The sequence below is a fragment of the Ranitomeya imitator genome, chromosome 3, assembly GCF_032444005.1.
Source record: "Ranitomeya imitator isolate aRanImi1 chromosome 3, aRanImi1.pri, whole genome shotgun sequence".
Classification (NCBI taxonomy): domain Eukaryota; kingdom Metazoa; phylum Chordata; class Amphibia; order Anura; family Dendrobatidae; genus Ranitomeya; species Ranitomeya imitator.
Window position 1 is genome coordinate 117,625,169 of NC_091284.1, and position 20,009 is coordinate 117,645,177.

General features: G+C 42.5%; 1 protein-coding gene across 5 annotated transcripts in view; it reads right to left on the reverse strand.

Moving 5' to 3' along the window:
* MYO1C (myosin IC) overlaps nucleotides 1–20,009 on the reverse strand; it is a 203,604-nt gene that overhangs the window by 51,655 nt on the left and 131,940 nt on the right. For all 5 annotated transcript variants that reach the window (XM_069761329.1, XM_069761333.1, XM_069761330.1 and 2 more), the window contains exons 5-20: nucleotides 16,285–16,365; nucleotides 14,944–15,123; nucleotides 14,685–14,783; nucleotides 14,461–14,574; nucleotides 12,285–12,356; nucleotides 10,694–10,813; nucleotides 10,415–10,497; nucleotides 9,917–10,022; nucleotides 8,136–8,216; nucleotides 7,916–8,007; nucleotides 5,077–5,171; nucleotides 4,399–4,445; nucleotides 4,171–4,251; nucleotides 2,836–2,941; nucleotides 1,845–1,962; nucleotides 1,656–1,769 (exon numbers count right to left, since the gene is read on the reverse strand). In XM_069761329.1, coding sequence (XP_069617430.1) covers nucleotides 1,656–1,769; nucleotides 1,845–1,962; nucleotides 2,836–2,941; nucleotides 4,171–4,251; nucleotides 4,399–4,445; nucleotides 5,077–5,171; nucleotides 7,916–8,007; nucleotides 8,136–8,216; nucleotides 9,917–10,022; nucleotides 10,415–10,497; nucleotides 10,694–10,813; nucleotides 12,285–12,356; nucleotides 14,461–14,574; nucleotides 14,685–14,783; nucleotides 14,944–15,123; nucleotides 16,285–16,365 — 1,589 coding nt within the window. The remainder of the gene's footprint in view (nucleotides 1–1,655; nucleotides 1,770–1,844; nucleotides 1,963–2,835; nucleotides 2,942–4,170; nucleotides 4,252–4,398; nucleotides 4,446–5,076; nucleotides 5,172–7,915; nucleotides 8,008–8,135; nucleotides 8,217–9,916; nucleotides 10,023–10,414; nucleotides 10,498–10,693; nucleotides 10,814–12,284; nucleotides 12,357–14,460; nucleotides 14,575–14,684; nucleotides 14,784–14,943; nucleotides 15,124–16,284; nucleotides 16,366–20,009) is intronic.

The window sequence follows — 20,009 nt, forward strand, 5'->3', positions numbered from 1 at the left end:
CTGAGCCCTGCGGAACCCCGATAGTAAGGGGACGAGGAGAGGAAGAGGAGCCAACAAAAGATACAGTGAAGGAGCGGTCAGAGAGGTAGGAGGAGAACCAGGAGAGGGCTGTGTCCTTGAGGCCTATAGAGCGGAGCATAGTGAGGAGGAGCTGGTGATCCACAGTGTCAAATGCGGCAGATAGATCCAGGAGTATCAGCAGGGAGCAATGACCTTTGGATTTAGCTGTTATTAGAGCATTAGAGACTTTAGTGAGGGTAGTTTCAGTGGAGTGTAAAGAGCGGAAATCAGATTGTAAGAGGTCGAGAAGAGAGTTATCCGAGAGATAGCGGATTAGACGGGAGTGGACCAAGCGTTCCAGGAGTTTAGAGATGAAGGAAAGGTTAGAGACAGGTCAGTTCTTGTCCAGGGATGGCTATTTAAGTAAAGAGGTTATGATTGCATGTTTAAATGAGGAGGAAAAGATACCTGAAGAGAGAGGTTAAATATTTTAGTCAGGTGAGTGGTGACCACTGGTGAGAGAGACTGCAGGAGATGTGAAGGAATGGGGTCACTGTTGCAGGTTGTAGGCTGAACAGAAGCGAGGAGCTTGGAAACTTCTTCTTCTGAAACAGGCTCAAAGATGTCTAGTGAGCTTGAGGTGCGGCAGGGAAGGGGATCCAGGCACTGAGGAGATTGGGCTGAGATATCCTGATGGATGTGGTTGATTTTTTCTAGGAAATAAGTGGCCAGATCCTCACCGCTTAGGTTGGTGATGGGGGCCTGTACTTTAGGTTTCAGGAGGGAGTTTAAAGTTTCAAAAAGTAGTTTTGGGATGTTGAATAGTGAGGTGATGAGGGTGGTGTAGTAGGATTGTTTGGCCAGGTGAAGGGCAGAGTTTTAGGTTTTGAGCATGAACTTATAGTTGATGAAGTCTTCTGCTAAGAGAGATTTTCTCCACTGCCGCTCTGCGCACCTTGAGCAACGCTGAAGAAAGCATGTTTGCATAGTGTGCCAGGGCTGCCGTTGTCTGTGTCGGGTCTTTCTGCGTGTAGAAGGTGCTGCTTCATCTAGGGCATTCTTCAGTGTATCATTGAAGTGTAACAATGCTAAGTCTGGACAGGAGAGGGAGGAGATGGGGGCTAAAGATGTGTGGAGATTGTCCATAAGCTGCTGGGTATTAATGGTACATGTATTCCGATAAGTGTGGTAAGTGAGGGTGCCCTGAGTGAGGAGACAATTCTAGACAGAGAGGGAAAGAAGATTGTGGTCCGAGAGCAGGAGAGGGGAGTTAGTAAAGTCGTGCAGCGAGCCGGGATGGGAGGAAACCAGGTCCAGAGTATTCCCATCCTCATGCGTAGGAGAATCAGTAAACTGTGAGAGGACGAATGAAAAAGTTAGAGAAAGAAGATGGGAGGCAGATTGGGAGAGGGGATCATTGATGGGTATGTTAAAGTCTCCCACGATGAGGGCGGGGATGTCACAGGATAGAAAGTGAGTAAGCCAGGTGGCAAAGTGGTCTAGAAACTGGCGGGAGGAGCCTGGAGGGCGATAAACAACAGCCACTCGCAAGGAGAGGGCTTAAAGAGTCTGATGGCGTGGACTTTGAAGGAAGGAAATTTAAGTTACCCATAGTAATAAGTCTTTCCAAACAAAAAAAAACAAACAAATCTTACCTGCCCATTTTATACTCCTCTGGTTTATACCCAAGACTCTTGACAAGAACTGCCACTCCGTCCATTACTCGTCCATCCCAATTTGGCCAGGTCTCAGGGCAAAGAGATTTGTACCTGGAGAGAGTAAATCAATAATTGAACATGTACATACTATTAATGGTAAGGTGGGACACCAATGTATTGTAATACCTTTGTAAGAAGAACTCATATTTTCGCCTGTAAGCAAATCCAGCACGGCGTACCCGCACATTTTCAATTAGCCCCAAATATTTCACTTGGTGTCTAATGAGAACCTCATCAAAACGGGCTAGAATAGAGTTATAGAGCAGAACGTCATCATCAATACCAAAACACAACACAAGGTGCTATACATACATATAGTATATCAATTCCTGAACAAATACTGACATATCCTCAGTGTCCCTCCTGCTGCTGAGATCTCATACTGCTCAGCACAATATGCTGCTGTCAGCCAGGCTGGATGGAGATTAAATACACCTGTATTAATGAGTTATTTCCCTCCATAGCTGGAAGTAGAAAACTCATCTTAATATCTGGCCTATACAGACATTTTTACGTGTTTAAGAGATGTATTTAATAATATTTGTATGCAGTCTGTAATGTGAAATATGGCCAAAGATCCACTTATAACCCTGGTGCCCACCTTAGGACTCAGAGCATTTGGTCGCTGTAGGCCATAGCAGAATAAAGGAATAGCGGTGCTTGGTTTATTTTTTCCCTTACACAAGTATAGCAGCTAAGACCATAAGATTGACTAGGTTTGGTCACATTCCAGTGAGGCAAGTATACCAAGAGTCAGACCACCCAATATCTGTTACCTATTTAAGGCTACCATTTTAATAATATCGATAACCCTTATTAAGTCTAAAAATACCTACCGTATTTACCTAAATCAAGCTATTATGTAAACTCCATATAAATCTCAAAACCACACGCTAAATATATTGTAAATCGTTCATTGCAAAGTCATAATGGGGCCAAGGTGGAATTATAACTGGCGCTTAAAGTACCGTATATAATGCTACTTACTGGGTTTATTTTACTTGTCATGCTGATATTAGTGTTATATAGCCAATGTCGTGTAGCTCAGCGAACCTTTTATTACTGGAATACATTTCATGGTACTTGTCACATGAATTGGTAACAAACGAATCCGTACCTGCTTGTTTGGCATCGTTTGGCTTTATGCAGCGCACATAAGAAGGCTCCTTGGACATGAGAATTTCCATCAGTTTTGCTAAACTATTTTTAAACTGAGTTGCTGCCTATAAGTATAATAAGAATAATTATTGGTACGTTTAATAAACTAGAACACAAGTGTTACAAAGCATTTTATAAAATAGCAACCCTAGTTTGGTAAAAAGCTCAGCTGATCATTAATCTACATGGAAACCTGAGACATAAGCACTTAAAGTAGATTGTCCAGAAGAGACCATACACTTTATTGATGTGATTCTGTCAATCATGTTATCACTGGTGGAGGTTGCAGGGACATCCCTATATTGTAATCACATGCTCTGCCGCAGAGTCGTTCTTCAGTCTCAGGAGAGCAGAAATCGGCCGAGCAGAACCACCTACTTTTTAGCGAATGTTTAAGGTCTTGACACCTAAAACCCCAAATCAAAAGTTCTTAAGTGTGCCTATGGCATGTGTTGATGGCACTTCAGAAGACTCCTGAAAGTGCAGTTTGACTTTAAGGAACTGAAACTTTCAGTAAACTTTCAGTGGACACATATTTGCAAGTGGGTGATTTGTGATCTGGCAATTTACACAGGACAGTTCTGGCAGCTTGTACAACGCATAACTTACAGGAAGAAATAGCAGTTAAACTGATCGGTGCCGGAGTTAGTGATAAAGGCTTCCTAATGAGGAACATTTCTGGAAACAAACTAGACAATGAAGCTGTAACTTCACCATCTGTCTTTGCTGCTTGATAATGGAATCCTAGAAACAGGTTGTATTTTTGAGACCCTTCAATAAACTGTTATTTGCATCATATATACTATGGCCCCGCTGAATTTGACGACTTCTTTATTTCCTATGAATAATGTGCTGACAACTCACCCAACATCCTACTTTTAAAAACTGTTTGCTCCCTGGCAAAGCCAGGGACTGGGACATGAGCAGCCTTGGAAGTCAGCATTATGCCTTCAATGGAGCACAACCACCCAAGGTTGGCTTCCCTAACCATCATCTGGTGTATGCATGCTATCCCTAGGTGCACCCCTTTTTCATTTTTGTTTCCTTTATGCCTCCCTACACAATTGGCACTGATGAGGAACATTTCCCCAAAATGATATATAAGAAAAAGCAGCTATAATAATGAGAAACTAATTTCCCCAAAAAAATAAAATAAGTTAAAAATATAATCTTGTGCCGTCATAGACTAAAACTGCTTTCATGTGCATGTGTCGATAACAGCCTGTAGATCTGTACAGGAAAAGCTTTCAGACGTTACTTTCAGAATTGTCGTCGCTTGGACAACTGCTCTTACCGTCTCTGGCCTTTTCTTGTCCGTCAGCTCGGATCTGTCGAAGCACTGATGGACAATTGGATTTCCAGAGTCACACATAACCTGTGATGGAGAAGAACATGTATGAGCGTTACAGAGCGGCTTCCCAAGAGGCTTAATGTTACAGAACTGGGCAATGCTCAACAGAAATATGTTAGGGAGATCAGTAATACAAGTCCTCACACAAAGAACAATCATTCACACACTTACTTCTTTTAGATTTCTAAACAGCAGATCATTGTTTTTATCCAGAAATCCTAAGGAAAATTGAAATAATAATCTTTATTTTTATATAGCGCTAACATATTCCGCAGCATTTTACAGTTCGCACACATTATCATTGCTGTCCCCGTTGGGGCTCCCAATCTAAATTCCCTATCAGTATGTCTTTGGAATGTGGGAGGAAACCGGAGAATCTGGAGGAAACCCACGCAAACACGGGGAGAACATACAAACTTCTTGCAGATGTTGTCCTTTGTGGGACTCCAGCACTGCAAGGCGGCAGTGCTAACCACTGCGCCACCGTGCTGCTCATTGAGATAATAGTAAAAAGAAACAACTTACAGCATACATATACGGTACTTATTACCTAAACGCCGACTTTTTGTTTTTAAATTCTTTGAACACTAAGTAGGAGAGAGGACATGTCAGACACTTCTGGCAGCATTGTTCCAGCGGAACAAATTAATATTGAGCCTCCTAAAATCAACCATGCTCAATCTCTGTTTGCCCACCATGTCACACACGTTCAATCTGCCAATGGCTATGTGGCATACGTCTGAGTATTACTCCTCCAAGAGGCAAAGCTCGTGATGTCCGGTTTCTCACATTTAGATTCCAAATCCAAAAGGTTTCAATTAATCCAATATAAGAATGAATGCAAATTACCTACTACGCTGTAGTTCACTTCTCCGGCATAGTGGAGCAGGCGAAATTCATCTCTGCCAACGCACTTTCTAGTTTTCTGGTCTCCAAGTTTGTGTCTAGATCGAAAAGGCAAGTCATAAAGACCAGGCTACAGATTTATGCAAAATTACATACCATATATTTATATTTAAATTTAAAAAAGTACTGACGCGGATTAACAGGTCTGGGTCTCCTATACATTCATTGCAGGTTTTAGGTTTTTCTAAGAGGTAACGTTTCGCCTTGTGGAGAGTGACATACCAGCTCTGGCATGCCAATGCAAGGGGGCATATTCACCATACAATGCTCCTCTGGGAAATTAAATATGCAAATTGCTAGGTGGCCAAATCATATCTCATACTTTGCACTGACGAGGGGCAATACTCCGAAACACTGTCTGCAAAATGAAATTTTGATTTGGCTTTTATCCTGTCATATTGCAAGGCTCGTTAAAGGGTAGATGGCGACTTTTAGGATTGCTGCTTCCAATAGGTGGCACTAGAGTTCTAGCCCTCTTCCTCTCTGAAGAGACAATTTGCATATTTATAGAAGTGAATTCTCTTTATACAAATGGAAGGGGGACTATATCATAAACATAATAGAACAGCTCAATTTGAGAAATTATATTCCCCATAGATAGATACCCCTGGGTTAGGAATGCATGTTTTCTCATGTAATAAGATATGTTCTCATTATTTACACCTGGTCAGCAATGCATAGTAAATACTCCATCACTTCAACGCTACATTTCTGTTATTTCTCTTTATTAGACCACACTTTTCAATTTCTTTTTGTGTTACCATGTTTCCCTCTATTTCTTCCAAGAGACAGAACTTTTTTATTTTTCCATGGACAGCAATATCAGGGTTGTTTTTTTTTGTGGGACAAATTGTAGTTTTGAATCACATTATTCATTTTATCATACAATTTACTGGGGAAAAAAATTCCAAGTGAGATGAAAAACACATAATTCTGCACCGCTTTCAGAGTTTTGTTACGATGGTGTTGATTAAGATTAAAATACCTGACTATATGATTCTCCAAGTAATTATGATTATGGCGATACCAAATAGGGTTCACTTCTTTTTTATTTACCGTAATTTCTTATTTTATTTAAATGGGAAAAAAAAAACCTTCAAATTGCTTGTGTGTTCATTTTCTGAGACGCTAATGGTAACGTTTATTTTTCTATAAATCGACCTGTGTGAGGGCTTGTTTTCTGTGCGGCATGCTACCATTTTTATTGATATATTGCGGTAAATACAACATTTTGATAGTTTTTTTTATTGCATACTTTTATGGGAGGTAAGCATCTCTGGAGCGTTTTTTTTTTGTCTCTTTAGATTGTTTACTGCACAGGTTAATTTCTTTATTTTGACTGACTGGACTTTTCAGGAAAAGGCAATACCAAATAGGATTATCTTTAAGAAAATGTTATTTTTTATGAAAGTGGAATGATTAAAAAATAATTTTTAAGAAATGTTTTATTTAACTTTTTAGTCCCCTTAGGGGACTTGATTCGTCTGATTGCTTGGTTCTATATTTTGCAATACAATCATATTACAGTATTTAGACAAAATGACAAATGCGGCTGACATGATGGCCTTCAGCAAGTCTCCGGCAGCCATTGACGATTGCACTATTTAAACGCTGCTGTCAGTGATAGACAGTGGTATTATTTGCTGTAACTGGAATACCATTTATAAAAGGAATTGTCTACTACTTGGACAACCTTTTCTTAACATGTCACCAGGTTTTTCCCTTATAACCTACGGTCACCACCTTTTAGTCCTGGATTACTGTTTGCGAGTCTCTGAGCCACCCTGCAAAACAATATACTCACCTACAAGGGGTGGTCCGGCATCACAGGAAGGTGACCAGCGACACCCCATCGGACAGGACTGCCGAGTAGGTGAGTATAATAAAAGGTATTTTCTTTTGTTTTGGGGACTTCTATACAGCATTCCAGAATACTATAACCTATAATACAGGGTTGAAAGGTAGTGATCGTAGGTTACATGGGAAAAACATGGTGACAGGTTCCCTTTAAAGGCTGTAGTCTCCAGAGTAAAAACAAAAAATGCTTATACTTCTCCTTCCGTATGACACAAATACTGACTTTGTATGTCTCACGAGTGTTGCGTCATTTAGAGGGGCTGCTTCACTTTCACTTTCCTTGATCAAAATGTGAAAGTCAGTGTGAAGTATGAGCGCTGCAGTCAATTAACGGCCATTGATTGGCTGCAGTGCGCAGGTGACAGTACCATGTGAGCATGGGGAGATTTGGCGCCAACATCATTGGAACCGCGCCAGTGCGAGAAGAAAGAGTAATGTCTTTTATTTTATGTAGGAAACTACAGGATTTAAAAAATTGTTCCAAAAAAGGAAAGCCTCCAAGTAGCCATCAAACATGCAAAATCCCTATATATGACAAATAGGTACAGATAGCACAGCAATTCTAAAATGAGTCTTATAACAGGTATTTCCAAACATTTAGCTGTGCTCATATGTGCGAAATTGTGGCTTCTCATGACTAAACTAGTGTTTGACCTTTATAATCAAGTGTTACAAGGTATTCTCAATGATAATGCAGGCCGTCATGGTTGTCCTGTTACAATTATTGGTTTCAGAGCTTGTGCCAATCATTGGTTAAAGATAGCTTTATAAACTAGAAAAATATTTCTTGGATTTTATAAGTGCATGAATATAAATGGGGATTAAATAGAAGTTGATCATTTAAAAAAAAAAAAGTGTGCCAAACAAACACTGTTCATGAATCGTCCCAGCGGCGGCACTTCATAGATTTACAGTCGATACTCACGTTACAAAGTGTGGGTGGTTTTTCACAGTATCTTCCAACTTTTCGAGGAATGTCATATCTGTGGCTTCTCCGGGACGCAAACATTCTTCATCCTATCAAAAGGAAAAGCACAGAGATTATAAACTAAGTCCTCAATACTGGCCCTAAACAGAGCACAACCCCATGTACTCTGAGAGCATCCTGTTTGCCAAGCAGCGAGCGCGAAAATAAACAGACTTACCAGGATGGAAATGATTCCTTTGTACTTTTCTTCAACGAGATCGCAGATTATTTTGTTATTAAAATATTGCACAGGCTCCCACTGACAAGTAAGGGGAGAAAAACTTCATCAAAACAGTGGAAAAGACAAGCCAAAGCTGCCATCATGCAACGTACACATCCAGTATCTCGCGTTCCATGTAATATCATCTGAGTGACCGGGTATCACATTGGATAACCTACTGCAGCAGGGTAATCGGACCTACAAACAGGTTGGATTCAATACACAACTTGTCCTTGCTGCTCTTGGACAGAAAAGATACCAAACCTTTAGATAAAACCTCAACTATACATTAAAAAAAAAATTTAAAAACATTTTTAGAACCTCTATGACAACCTATACGGACCTGAGGACTAAGATAATAGCGCCTCCGATGTGCAAAAGCATCAGCTGGATATCATAGCTGCATCTGCCATGATCATTTTTGCACTGATCGAGACCGTGAAGTTAATTCCCTACATGCCAGTGTTACTAGCAACAGTAACGTCTACATGGCCATCAGAGAAAGGGGGCTCCCTCTGTAACCCTATCTGCACCCCGCGAGCACAATTGTGGGGACGGTTGCCCTTGTAACAAATGAATAAAATAAAAAAAAACATTTCAAAAACTATGAGGAAAAACGTTGACATATGATGATGCAATATATTTCCTTTTTTGTGCAGTGCACCTATCTGGTTGGCTGGATAGAAACATTCAAAGTTTTAAAATTGCATATTTTTAACATTTTTCATCAAGGTTCCAATATTTTCACAAACACAAAAACGCATCAACTGCGATTTACCACTAACAAAAGTGCAATGTGTCAGGAAAAACAATCTCAGAAAAACTGGGATATGACGAAATATGCCAGAGTAATTACAATTTAAAAAAATTGGGCTTGGCCCTAAGGGGTTAAATGCATTTCCCAGAAGAATAATACCATTGGTGTGATAAGAGCCCCAAAACATGTGGCTAGTCATCTACAGAGGACTAAATATACGTCTCGATTTCAGCTCTAGCACTTCACCATCTTCATGGGAACATTGAGTAGACACAAGTGTCCACAGGTATCAATGTACACATGCCGACTACTATTATTCAAGGTAGTTACTATGTGAAGATGGGTGAGGATAGATCCCTAGATTCAGGCTACAATCCCCAAGGTCACATTGAGTTTAGGAACCCATTCAGTGGTCCCGTCGGGGCAATGTCCGAACCCCCCACCGTCGCTCCTCCGTAAAACAGGATTCAGATGTATGTGTCGACAGAGCCACGGAACAGGAACAGTAATTTTGACCGGGGTTTCCCCAACTTTAACATGGCACTGTACATGCAAGCATCCCACGCTCCATTTCCCCCAGCGCTCTGTCACGGTCTCGGATGCACTCGCTCTGCCCAGTAGACGCGATGAAGTCATGTCATCACATCTGCTGGCTCGGTCGCACACGCTGAGCGGTGGCAGAAGCAGCCAGCCACAAAGCCCTCCAATAATGAATTCACCTCTGTCTGCATCCGGAGGATACGGACAGTGCTGACAGTGGGCGGAGGTGGACGAGGGAATGGTGCGGCCTGTGGGACACCGTTTCAGACATTCTGCTATCTTGGTCCGCGGGCCACACGAACAGCCAGAGGGCCGGATGTGGCCCGCGGGACGCAGTTTTGCCCACCTCTGACTTAGGTAATTGGCAGGACAGGTAAGAAACAAAACAAAGAAACAGAACAGAAATAGAAGTACAGTGTACAAGTGAGAGGGTGGTACTTACGGCAATCCCTTCGGATTCATACTCTTCCTGTTCAGACTTTAGTGTCAGCTCAATGAACAGTTGCTGAAGCTTCTCGTTGCAGTAATTTATGCAAAACTGTTCAAAGCTACAAAAACAAACAAACCTAAATAAGCCGCTTTACATCGCATGGAAAAAGCGAAGCCAGGATATATTTTGTTTTTACATTTTTTTTCCCCAAATGGCCAAAGTTGCAAACATTTAAGACTGAACGGAAACTAATTTTGCTCATGAAAATGTAAAACTGTTATACATAAAAAAATAAGAGGACTGTGCATACGCAACCTAAAATTATTATTACTATTTTTTAATAAATTCAAGTAAATCCGTTTTTACACCACAAGGGAGAAATTTGTAGCTGTAGTCATTCCAGAATGAATTATTAACCATTGTGCGACTAGAAGTTTCACACTATAACTAAGAGTGCAGTATGAAAAAGATCCTAAAAATGTAAGTTCAGATTAGAAGAAGAAATATTACCTGTTATGTTGAAAGACTTCAAAACCATATATGTCCAGAAGTCCTATTACAGATGCATTCCCCACGCTGTGCATGTCTGCACCCTGAAAAAGGCCCACAGTGAGTTACGGCGCCGCTGTCACAGTAATCCCCCTTATCCTGTTAACACTTCGCACTATACGGGGGTCACAGCACAAGCACTGGACTTACTGAATCTCCAGCCTTGCTCCACATGTATAGCACTACAGACTGCAGTATTATGGTCATTATTTGTATAAGTCACTCATCCTTAAATCCTACCTTATAGGTCAGTGACTTATTAATCTTGTTGACAAGCCATGAAAAGGTCCGGCCATAAATTGCTTTAGCCAATGCATCTCGGGCATAAGCTGCCTGCTCCAGGTTCAAGGGGCTATTCAGCTAAAGGTGGGAAAAGAAAAAGGAATAGAAGTATTAAGACCACGTAAACGCAAACACATTGGTAAAACAAGAAATATTTAAGTAGTCATAAGAGCGGTTTAACGCCTCTATATATAGCAGTCTGCTTCCAAACTATGCATTATGCCTCTCTGACCTTTCCCGGCGCCTGCGCACTGCAGTACTTTGCTCTGCCCTCAACAGGACAGACAGTACGTCTGCGCCGGAGCCGCAGCGTGAAGACCAGAAGAGGACGTCATCGTAAGAAGATAGGAGGGGCCGGACCGGACCGCGATGCCCATCGGACCAGAACCGCCCCTGGGTGAGTATAATCTAACCTCTTTCTCGTCTTTCAGGATACATCGGGGGCTTATCTACAGCATTACAGAATGCTGTAGATAAGCCCCCGATGCTGGTGGGCTTAGCTCACCTTCAATTTTGATGGTGACAGGTTCCCTTTAATTACATTTGAGTATATTTGCAAGTAGTGTAGAATATGTATTAATATACTCCCCTACTGCCACTTTCTCTGGGATCCAGCGCCGTTCTGCTCCTCTTCTCAGTGAGGTCACCGATCTTCAGACGCACCGGGTCACTCTGAGTCTTTTACAATATTATTCTGTTGCCCCACAGGCTTACACTGGATAAGCCACTTCTGGATCGCACAGAACCCAACCTGACCCGGAGAGCATTAACGTCGCTGAGATGTAGAGCAGAACAGCACTGGATCTTGGAGAAAGCAGCGGTAGGCGAGTATCTTTGTACACACTACAATACCTGCACATATACACAGATTTCATGGAAAAAAACAACAATTAATTGGCGGGCTTCTTTAAAATTATGCAGGCAACTGTCCAATGGCCAGAATAGCGTACACGGGTGCCGTTCTAAGTGATAGGGCCCGATGCATTTGCTGAGGGTAGCACAACTACATTAACAGTTCCACCCAATGTGCGGTGTCATCTCTCCACTCTCCCATTTCCCCCTGGTATTAACTAATGGCAACCGACAGTGCAGCTTATTGATGGGTTGTCACACTGCTAGTCCAATATAAGCTTAATTACAGGAGTCTAGTTAGACAAACTAAACATTTAGACTAGCTACTAGTGATGAGCGAACGCGCTCGGAAAAGTGGTTATCTGAGCATGCTCATGTGCTAGCCGAGTGTTTTTGGTGTGCTCAAAAAATATGTCCGAAAGCCGCAACACATGCAGGGATGGCCTAACAAACAAGCAATCCATGCATGTATTGCAGCTATTGTACAGCCGCGAGACATGCAGACGCGGGGACTCAAACAGTTTTTTCGAGCACACCGAAACACTCGAGCATGCTCAGATAACACCTTATCCGAGCACGTTCGCTCATCACTAGTAGCTACACATCTGTAAAGGCTAACGGTGACAAACTGTGTAAAATGGCCAAGACTAAGTGAACCAGTTACAAATTGTACAGGATAAGCCGGGTAAGTGATTACCTCTTCTCCTTTAGCAATGATCTTTTTGTGAATAAGAGATTCCCGCAGTACAGTACTATCTACAGAAAGAAGCTGGAAAACAAGACAGAGGTTTCCATTATAGTTAGATGCTATAAAAAAAGAAAAAAAAAAAAAGAAAAAGGTCTTTATGTCGCAGTGCACCGGTCACTCCTAAAAACCACTATTACCACTATTAAGAATAAAGCTGCCCAGTGATTGGTTGCTGTGGGCCATAAAGGCAGTTTTTCTTTGAATAGAACTTTCCACCACATTCCCTCAATCGATGCCACTATGACAGTAGAGTTGCGTATGTTGCAAATAGGCTCCCATGTTGGAGGGAAAAAAAAAAAGTAAAGTATAACACATGGAAAACATTTTTTTTTCTGGATGCCTCTGTTAGTAGAGTATAGTCTACTGAGTTACTCTATATGGAATGCAAAAAAAACAAAAACAAATGCTCATCAAAAAGTATACCAGCCCAACAGATGGCCTCCATCATGAAAAATGAATCTACTATATGTTAGACATATTCCACCGGGGTTCTCCAATGTATGCTGAAAACACAATGTGATAAAGGCCATACATATTTTTCACTAGCATATAACAATACAAGAATTTCAAGTGTTTGTGTGTTTCATAACCATTTTTATATTCTTTATACAATTTACAATACGCACATTTTCTCAAGTCCTATAGAGACACATTTAGAGAAAAAAAAACACTTTAGAGCATGCGTAATTTTAAAAAGCATCCCACGGATTACAAAAAACGCACCACAAAGCTCAAGTAAGTACTACATCGCTCTGTACGCTGCTCAACTTTACAACATTTCACTACGGATAGTAGTTAAATGCCTGCTGTAGTGTTTTTGAAGGAAACAAAAAAGCTAAACAAGCTAAAAAACTAAACAAACCCACTGAAAATGTGTCAAACGAGGTGTGTGCCAGAAGCCTAAATCTGACATCAGTGATTATTTCCTTTCCTCTGCTGACTCTGCCCCAGTCTACACAAGTGAGCCGCATAAAATAGGAATTGTCAGCTTTTTGTGTGCACGCCATTGACCGGCGCAACATTAGACTATAATAACAATTGGTTTTCATATTGCGAAAAAACCCCACACAAAACCAGCTTTAAATTATGTTATATTCAGATAATACATCCCTTTTCACTTTTTATACCACAATCATCACATATTTAAATAAAATACACGGTTCTAAAGTATTCTTTAAGTGGGGATGGCGCAAACATTAGGAAAATTACCTATTTATTAAATCCGGTTTTTAGGCTACATGTACTGTACTTTATAAATTTGTGGCAATGTTTTTAGTTTTCGTATCTTAAACTTAATAAAAAACTAAATTAATAATCTTGCAATTTGCAACACTGGTCACTGGGTCTAATTTATAATAAAAATAATCTTTATTTTTATATAGCGCCAACACATTCCGCAGCACTTTACAGTATGCACACATTATCATCGCTGTCCCCGATGGGGCTCACAATCTAAATTCCCTATCAGTCTTTGGAATGTGGGAGGAAACCCACACAAACACGGGGAGAACATACAAACTCCTTGCAGATGTTGTCCTTGGTGGGATTAGAACCCCGGACTCCAGCGCGACAGTGCTAACCACTGAGCCACCGTGCTGCCCACTTGCTATCCTTTCAGCAGGCTCCTTATCCTCAGAGGCAGAACACAATAACAGATAACACCTCTATATACAGCTGTATATAACCCAGGATCCACCAATCACAATAGGAGATGTCACAGGGGGATCCTGCTCTCCTTCCCATCAGAATGACTCTAAAACACACTTATCCTATATTTCAATACTAAAGATCTGGTCATAGCCTGTTAATTGAGACTAATGTACATGTGTACAGTGCGAGTGTCTGGTAGTCTAAAAGTGAGCCCAGGTGGCCAGTGTGAAAATGTCAAGATTTCCATTTTATATTTTTAATACAGATTGATATAAAGAAAGAAAACCCTGCCAAAAATAGAAAAAAAAAAATTTACATGTATCACACAAAGCTGATTTAAACAATAGGTAATTTTCTGATAACAGCTTCCCATTAAATTCTAAGAATGACAATTTTTATAAAATCCCCTGTGAGCCTTTATCCTGACAGGAAGACATAGATTGAAGCCAATGAATGGCCTGGTAAAGATCCTTACCCTGGCAAGATATTTAATCTGGTTTTCTGTTGTGACCTGAGCATTCCCTTGTTCATCGGTGGCAAACTGCACATTTCCTAAATGGAGAACACTTGCTACAATACTCAGCAATTCCTGAAGAAAAAAAAACAGACAAAAAATAAAGGATCATAAAAAATAAATATATTTTTAAAGAAAACGACATCTAATGTACATCTAATGTAAGTGACATCCTTGTCACTTACCTCCACATCGTCATCATTAAAGTTTATTACACACAAAGCTTTGCGAACAGTCTTCCATTCATTTTTATCATTGATTGAACTGACCCTGGCACACTGACCCTGTATCAGGAAACAAAAAGTGATAAATTGGGATAAATTATTTGTCTAGAAAGCAGATCTTGCCACACGTGCAGGCAAAATAATGTGCCCCACTCTTGGCATAGCAACCATTACATTACACATGCAAAATCCTTTATTTATGAAAGCGCATTTTACCAACCTTGACAAGGTATTGGTAGTTTTGTGCATTTTTGTCTAAGCCGAGCCTGCGCAGGAGCTCCTCCTCCCCGCCCTCGAGGAGCTGATAAAATATATGGAAATTCCTTTCTCCATGGTTCTGATGCACCACACGGGACTTCTCCAGGAGATAGTTCAGAATGTGTCCCCCGACCGGCGCCCCCTTAAAACAAAATCATTAGTTTGGTAGCTGACAACTTATTATCCACCTAATTGTTGTGTCGAACTAATACAAAAATACATGAAAAAAATCAATGACCATAGAGGGTTTAGAATTATTGTTATGCAAAAGTGCAATAATACAATATTTGATCAACAGTTTAATGTTAGAACTTTCATAGAGAAATTACTACTGTGATGACAGATTTTAAAATGTAAAGTGCTGCAGAATATGTTGGTGCTATAGAATCGTCACCATTCCGTTTGTAGGGGTTCTCCACTACTATACAAGTTAGGCTACTTTCACACTAGCGTCGTACGACGCACGTCACAATGCGTTGTTTTGGAGAAAAAACGCATCCTGCAAAGTTGTCTGCAGGATGCGTTTTTTCCCCATAGACTAGCATTAGCGACGCATTGCCACACGTCGCAACCGTCGTGTGACGGTTGCGTCGTGTTGTGGCGGACCGTCGGAACAAAAAAACGTTGCTTGCAACGTTATTTTGTGCGTCGTGTCCGCCATTTCCGACCGCGCATGCGTGGCCGGAACTCCACCCCCTCCTCCCCGCAACTCACAATGGGGCAGCGGATGTGTTGTAATAATGCATCCGCTGCCCCTGTTGTGCTGCGTTGTCACAGGATGCGTCGGCCCGACGCACTGCGACGGGCCGACGCTAGTGTGAAAGGAGCCTTAGTCTCAATTCAACGAAAGTAGTGTAAGAAAACAGAAAAATTCTATAATCAGCTCCCAGACTGGCATCACTTCTCTGCTTGTATCCTGGCCAGATCACTCGGAGTGAGGCACCAAGTGACTGCTGCAGCTACTCAGTGGCCGCAGACTTTACATTCTGCCCAGTTAATTTCTGTTCAGACTAAATGTGAAGGTGGCAGCTGATCAGCAGCAGCTAATTGGCTGCAGAGGTCACACGACGTCCCCACTACCGGGTGTCGATGTTGGGGGGAACAAGATAGAAGTGCGAAAGAGCAGAGCTGGTCTAAGAGGTGAGTAAAGGAGTTTTTTTTTTTATTCTTTTACTTTCCCACACCACCTGGAGCACATAAAGAATAACTTGTATAGTAGTGAAGAATCCCTTTAAAAAGCACATTAGATCATTAGTAGCCATATACACAGTCTTAATTTATAAAATACATTCCAAATGATAACCTTGTAATCGAACTGCACGTCCATGTATTTGCCAAAACGACTGGAATTGTCATTTCGTAAAGTCTTTGCATTTCCAAAGGCCTAAAAAATAAATAAATATTCAATATTATATTAGGCACTAATGGATTATGTTTTGAGTTCCTGGGAACAAAGCATTTCTGGCTTGGATGCAATATCTGCCAGTGTTCCCATGGCACCCTGAAAACATTTAGAGACGCGCCTTTCAATAGCACCTTAGACATATTTACTCTGTCACTTAGTAGGAAGTTTGCTTGGCTTCTCCCACTACAGATAACATTTACTAGTAGGCAGATCGTAAGGTGACCACACACATTAAGGTACCGTCACACTGAACGATATCGCTAGCGATCCGTGACGTTGCAGCGTCCTGGCTAGCGATATCGTTCAGTTTGACACACAGCAGCGATCAGGATCCTGCTGTGATGTCGTTGGTCGCTGCAGAAAGTCCAGAACTTTATTTCGTCGCTGGGCTCCCTGCAGACATCGCTGAATCGGCGTGTGTGACCCCGATTCAGCGATGTCTTCACTGGTAACCGGGGTAAGCATCGGGTTACTAAGCGCAGGGCCGCGCTTAGTAACCCGATGTTTACCCTGGTTACCAGCGTAAAAGTAAAAAAAAACAAACACTACATACTTACCTTCCGCTGTCTGTCCCCGGCGCTATGCTTCTCTGCACTGGCTGTGAGCACCGGCCAGCTGGAAAGCACAGCGGTGACGTCACCGCTCTGCTTTCCGGCCGCTGTGCTCACAGTCCGTGCAGGAAAGCACAGCGCCGGGGACAGACAGAGGAAGGTAAGTATGTAGTGTTTTTTTTTTTTTACTTTTATGATGGTAGCCAGGGTAAACATCGGGTTACTAAGCGCGGCCCTGCGCTTAGTAACCCGATGTTTACCCTGGTTACCGGCATCGTTGGTCGCTGGAGAGCTGTCTGTGTGACAGCTCTCCAGCGACCAAACAGCGACGCTGCAGCGATCGACATCGTTGTCGGTATCGCTGCAGCGTCGCTTAATGTGACGGTACCTTTAGGCCGGGGGTCACATTAGCGTACAGCAGGGGTCCCCAACTCCAGGCCTCGAGGGCCGCCAGCAGTGCAGATTTTCAGGATTTCTTTAGTATTGCATCGGTGGTAATGTGATCATCTGCACAGGTGATGATTCCAACCCCTGTGCAATACTAAGGAAATCCTGAAAACCTGCACTGCTGGCGGCCCTCGAGGCCTGGAGTTGGGGACCACTGGCGTACAGCATCCAAGGTAAGAAGCTAATGACGCTCGGCTCAAACTCTACTGCGAGCGTGAGCCGAGTGTCAGTGCTCTGTGCTCCGATCCTCTCGCACGCGAAAATCGGATCACAAGTGAGGAGAAGGAGAGATTAATCTCTCCATCTTCTCCGTTGCCTGTCTCGGCTTATGAGCAGTCTGATGCTTTGCATGCACCCATTGACTTGAATGGGTGCGAGATATGCTGCCAATTGCTGCATGCCAATTTTCTCACATTGCACTCCTCCGCAATACACACCAGTGTGAGCGAGGCCTTAGAAACATTTACATCAGACCTGCCATTTCTATGGATCGGCTGACTAATTTTTAATCTCCTGACTCTAGCGCTATTGTAAGCTTGCGAGCAGGGCCCTCACTCCTATTGGTATCTATTTTGAACTGTGATTTTTGTTATGCTGTAATGTCTATTGTCTGTACAAGACCCCTCTATAATTTGTAAAGCGCTGCGGAATATGTTGGCGCTATATAAATCAAATTATTATTATTATTATTATTTCGGCAACGATGATCAGCTCAGATGGTTAACAAGACTCATTGGCTCCTTAAACCTGGATTTTTGCAGTAACCTCCATAACTAAAAGTTTTTTACACCTATGCCAAGTTAAAATGCTGGAGGAAGTCAGGAAATGTAGTATATTTAATTCTCATTTTTCGGAGGCCGGCATAGGTTGAATGATCGAGGAGGAGAGCACTGGTAGAGATCAACAGCAAATGAAGATTCGATCACTTGAGTGTGAAACCTACTGGATATCTACATTAGACATTCACAGCCATGGGGGACTGAACAAGACCGTAATTATAATATATTGTTGTTAAGTGTATTTATGTAGAGTAGTTTTATAGGATTCAGTAGTCTTTTATAATATATTTCTACAGTACTTTGCAGTTATAAGATTCCTCTTTGTAGTGTCAGTGGGAATCATACACTGCATTTTTTTGCTATGGTATATCTGTTATACTTTTGAGTGTTCTAGGTAAAGTGGTTATCAAGGATTTTGGTTATTTTTTCCTATGGGGCCAAATACTTACAGGCAGGTAGGGTAGTTGCCAACTCCCTGCCAGTTCTGCCAGGCGATATCTGCCGGCTCATGGCTTCATTTAACCACTCGTCAACAGAGTAGCTTCTTCTCCTATTCCGGGCAGACTGGTCGCTGGGGCATCACTGCTGATGTCATGCTGATTGACAGACTTCCTGCAGTTAGCTGGATCCCCTCTGCCTAACTGTAGGCAGCCGGCTGTCAATCAGAATGACATCTGCAGTGATGCCCGTTTACAAAGCAGAGCGAAAGAAAAGAAACTGCTCTATCGATGTGACGTCACCGGAAACTGAGAGATCACCAGCAGGAGCAGTCTGAGACAGCTTTGAGCCAGCAGAGTAGAAGACCCAATTAGTTACTAGGGATGAGCGAATGTGCTCGAATAAAGGGTTATCCAAGCATGCTTGTGTGCTAACAGAGTGTATTGCCTATTTGTTAGGGAATCCCAGTATGTGTTGCGGCTGTCTAACAGCCGTGAGACACGCAGCTGCGGGGACTCAAACACATTTTTCGAGTACGCCGAAGACACTTGGTTAGCACATGAGTATCTATAATATAACACTGGGAGCGTCACTCTGTCCGAAGCCTTTATAGACTGCGCAAGCGCCGGCGCAGTCTGGACCCCACAGAGTGACGCTCCCAGGAGATCGCGGTATGCGTAAACACTGAACGCACACCGCGATCTCCAACAGAGAAGCAGGGACCGCCAGGAGGGTAAGTATCGGCTATATTCACCTGGCCCCGTTCCACCGCTGCGCGCCGCCATCTTCAGAGTCCTCTGCCTGTGACATTCAGTTCAGAGGGCGCGATGACGCGCTTAATGCGCGCCGCCCTCTGACTGACCAGTCACAGCCAGAGGACCCGGAAGATGGCGGCGCGCAGCGGTGGAACGGGGCCAGGTTAATATAGCAAGTGCTGGGGGGCCTGAACTAGCGGCGATACCGGCACCTGACCCCCACAGCGCACCGGTGTCCCCGCCTGCTCGGGCCCCCCAGCACTCGTCGCCCAGCGACGATAGGTGAATATGGTATTTTTTTTTTTTCATATATTGCAGCAGCATACAGGGCATATACTATGGAGCATGTTATAGGGGCCATAAACCATAATGGAGCAGTATACGGGGGCATATACTATGGAGCATCTTATGGGGGCCATAAACCATAATGGAGCAGTGTATGGGGCATACACTATGGAGCATCTTATGGGGGCCATAAACCATAATGGAGCAGTGTACAGGGGCATATACAATGGAGCATCTTATGGGGCCATAAACCATAATGGAGCAGTGTACGGGGGCATATACAATGAAGCATCTTATGGGGCCATAAACCATAATGGAGCAGTGTACGGGTGCATATACCATGGAGCATCTTATGGGGGCCATAAACC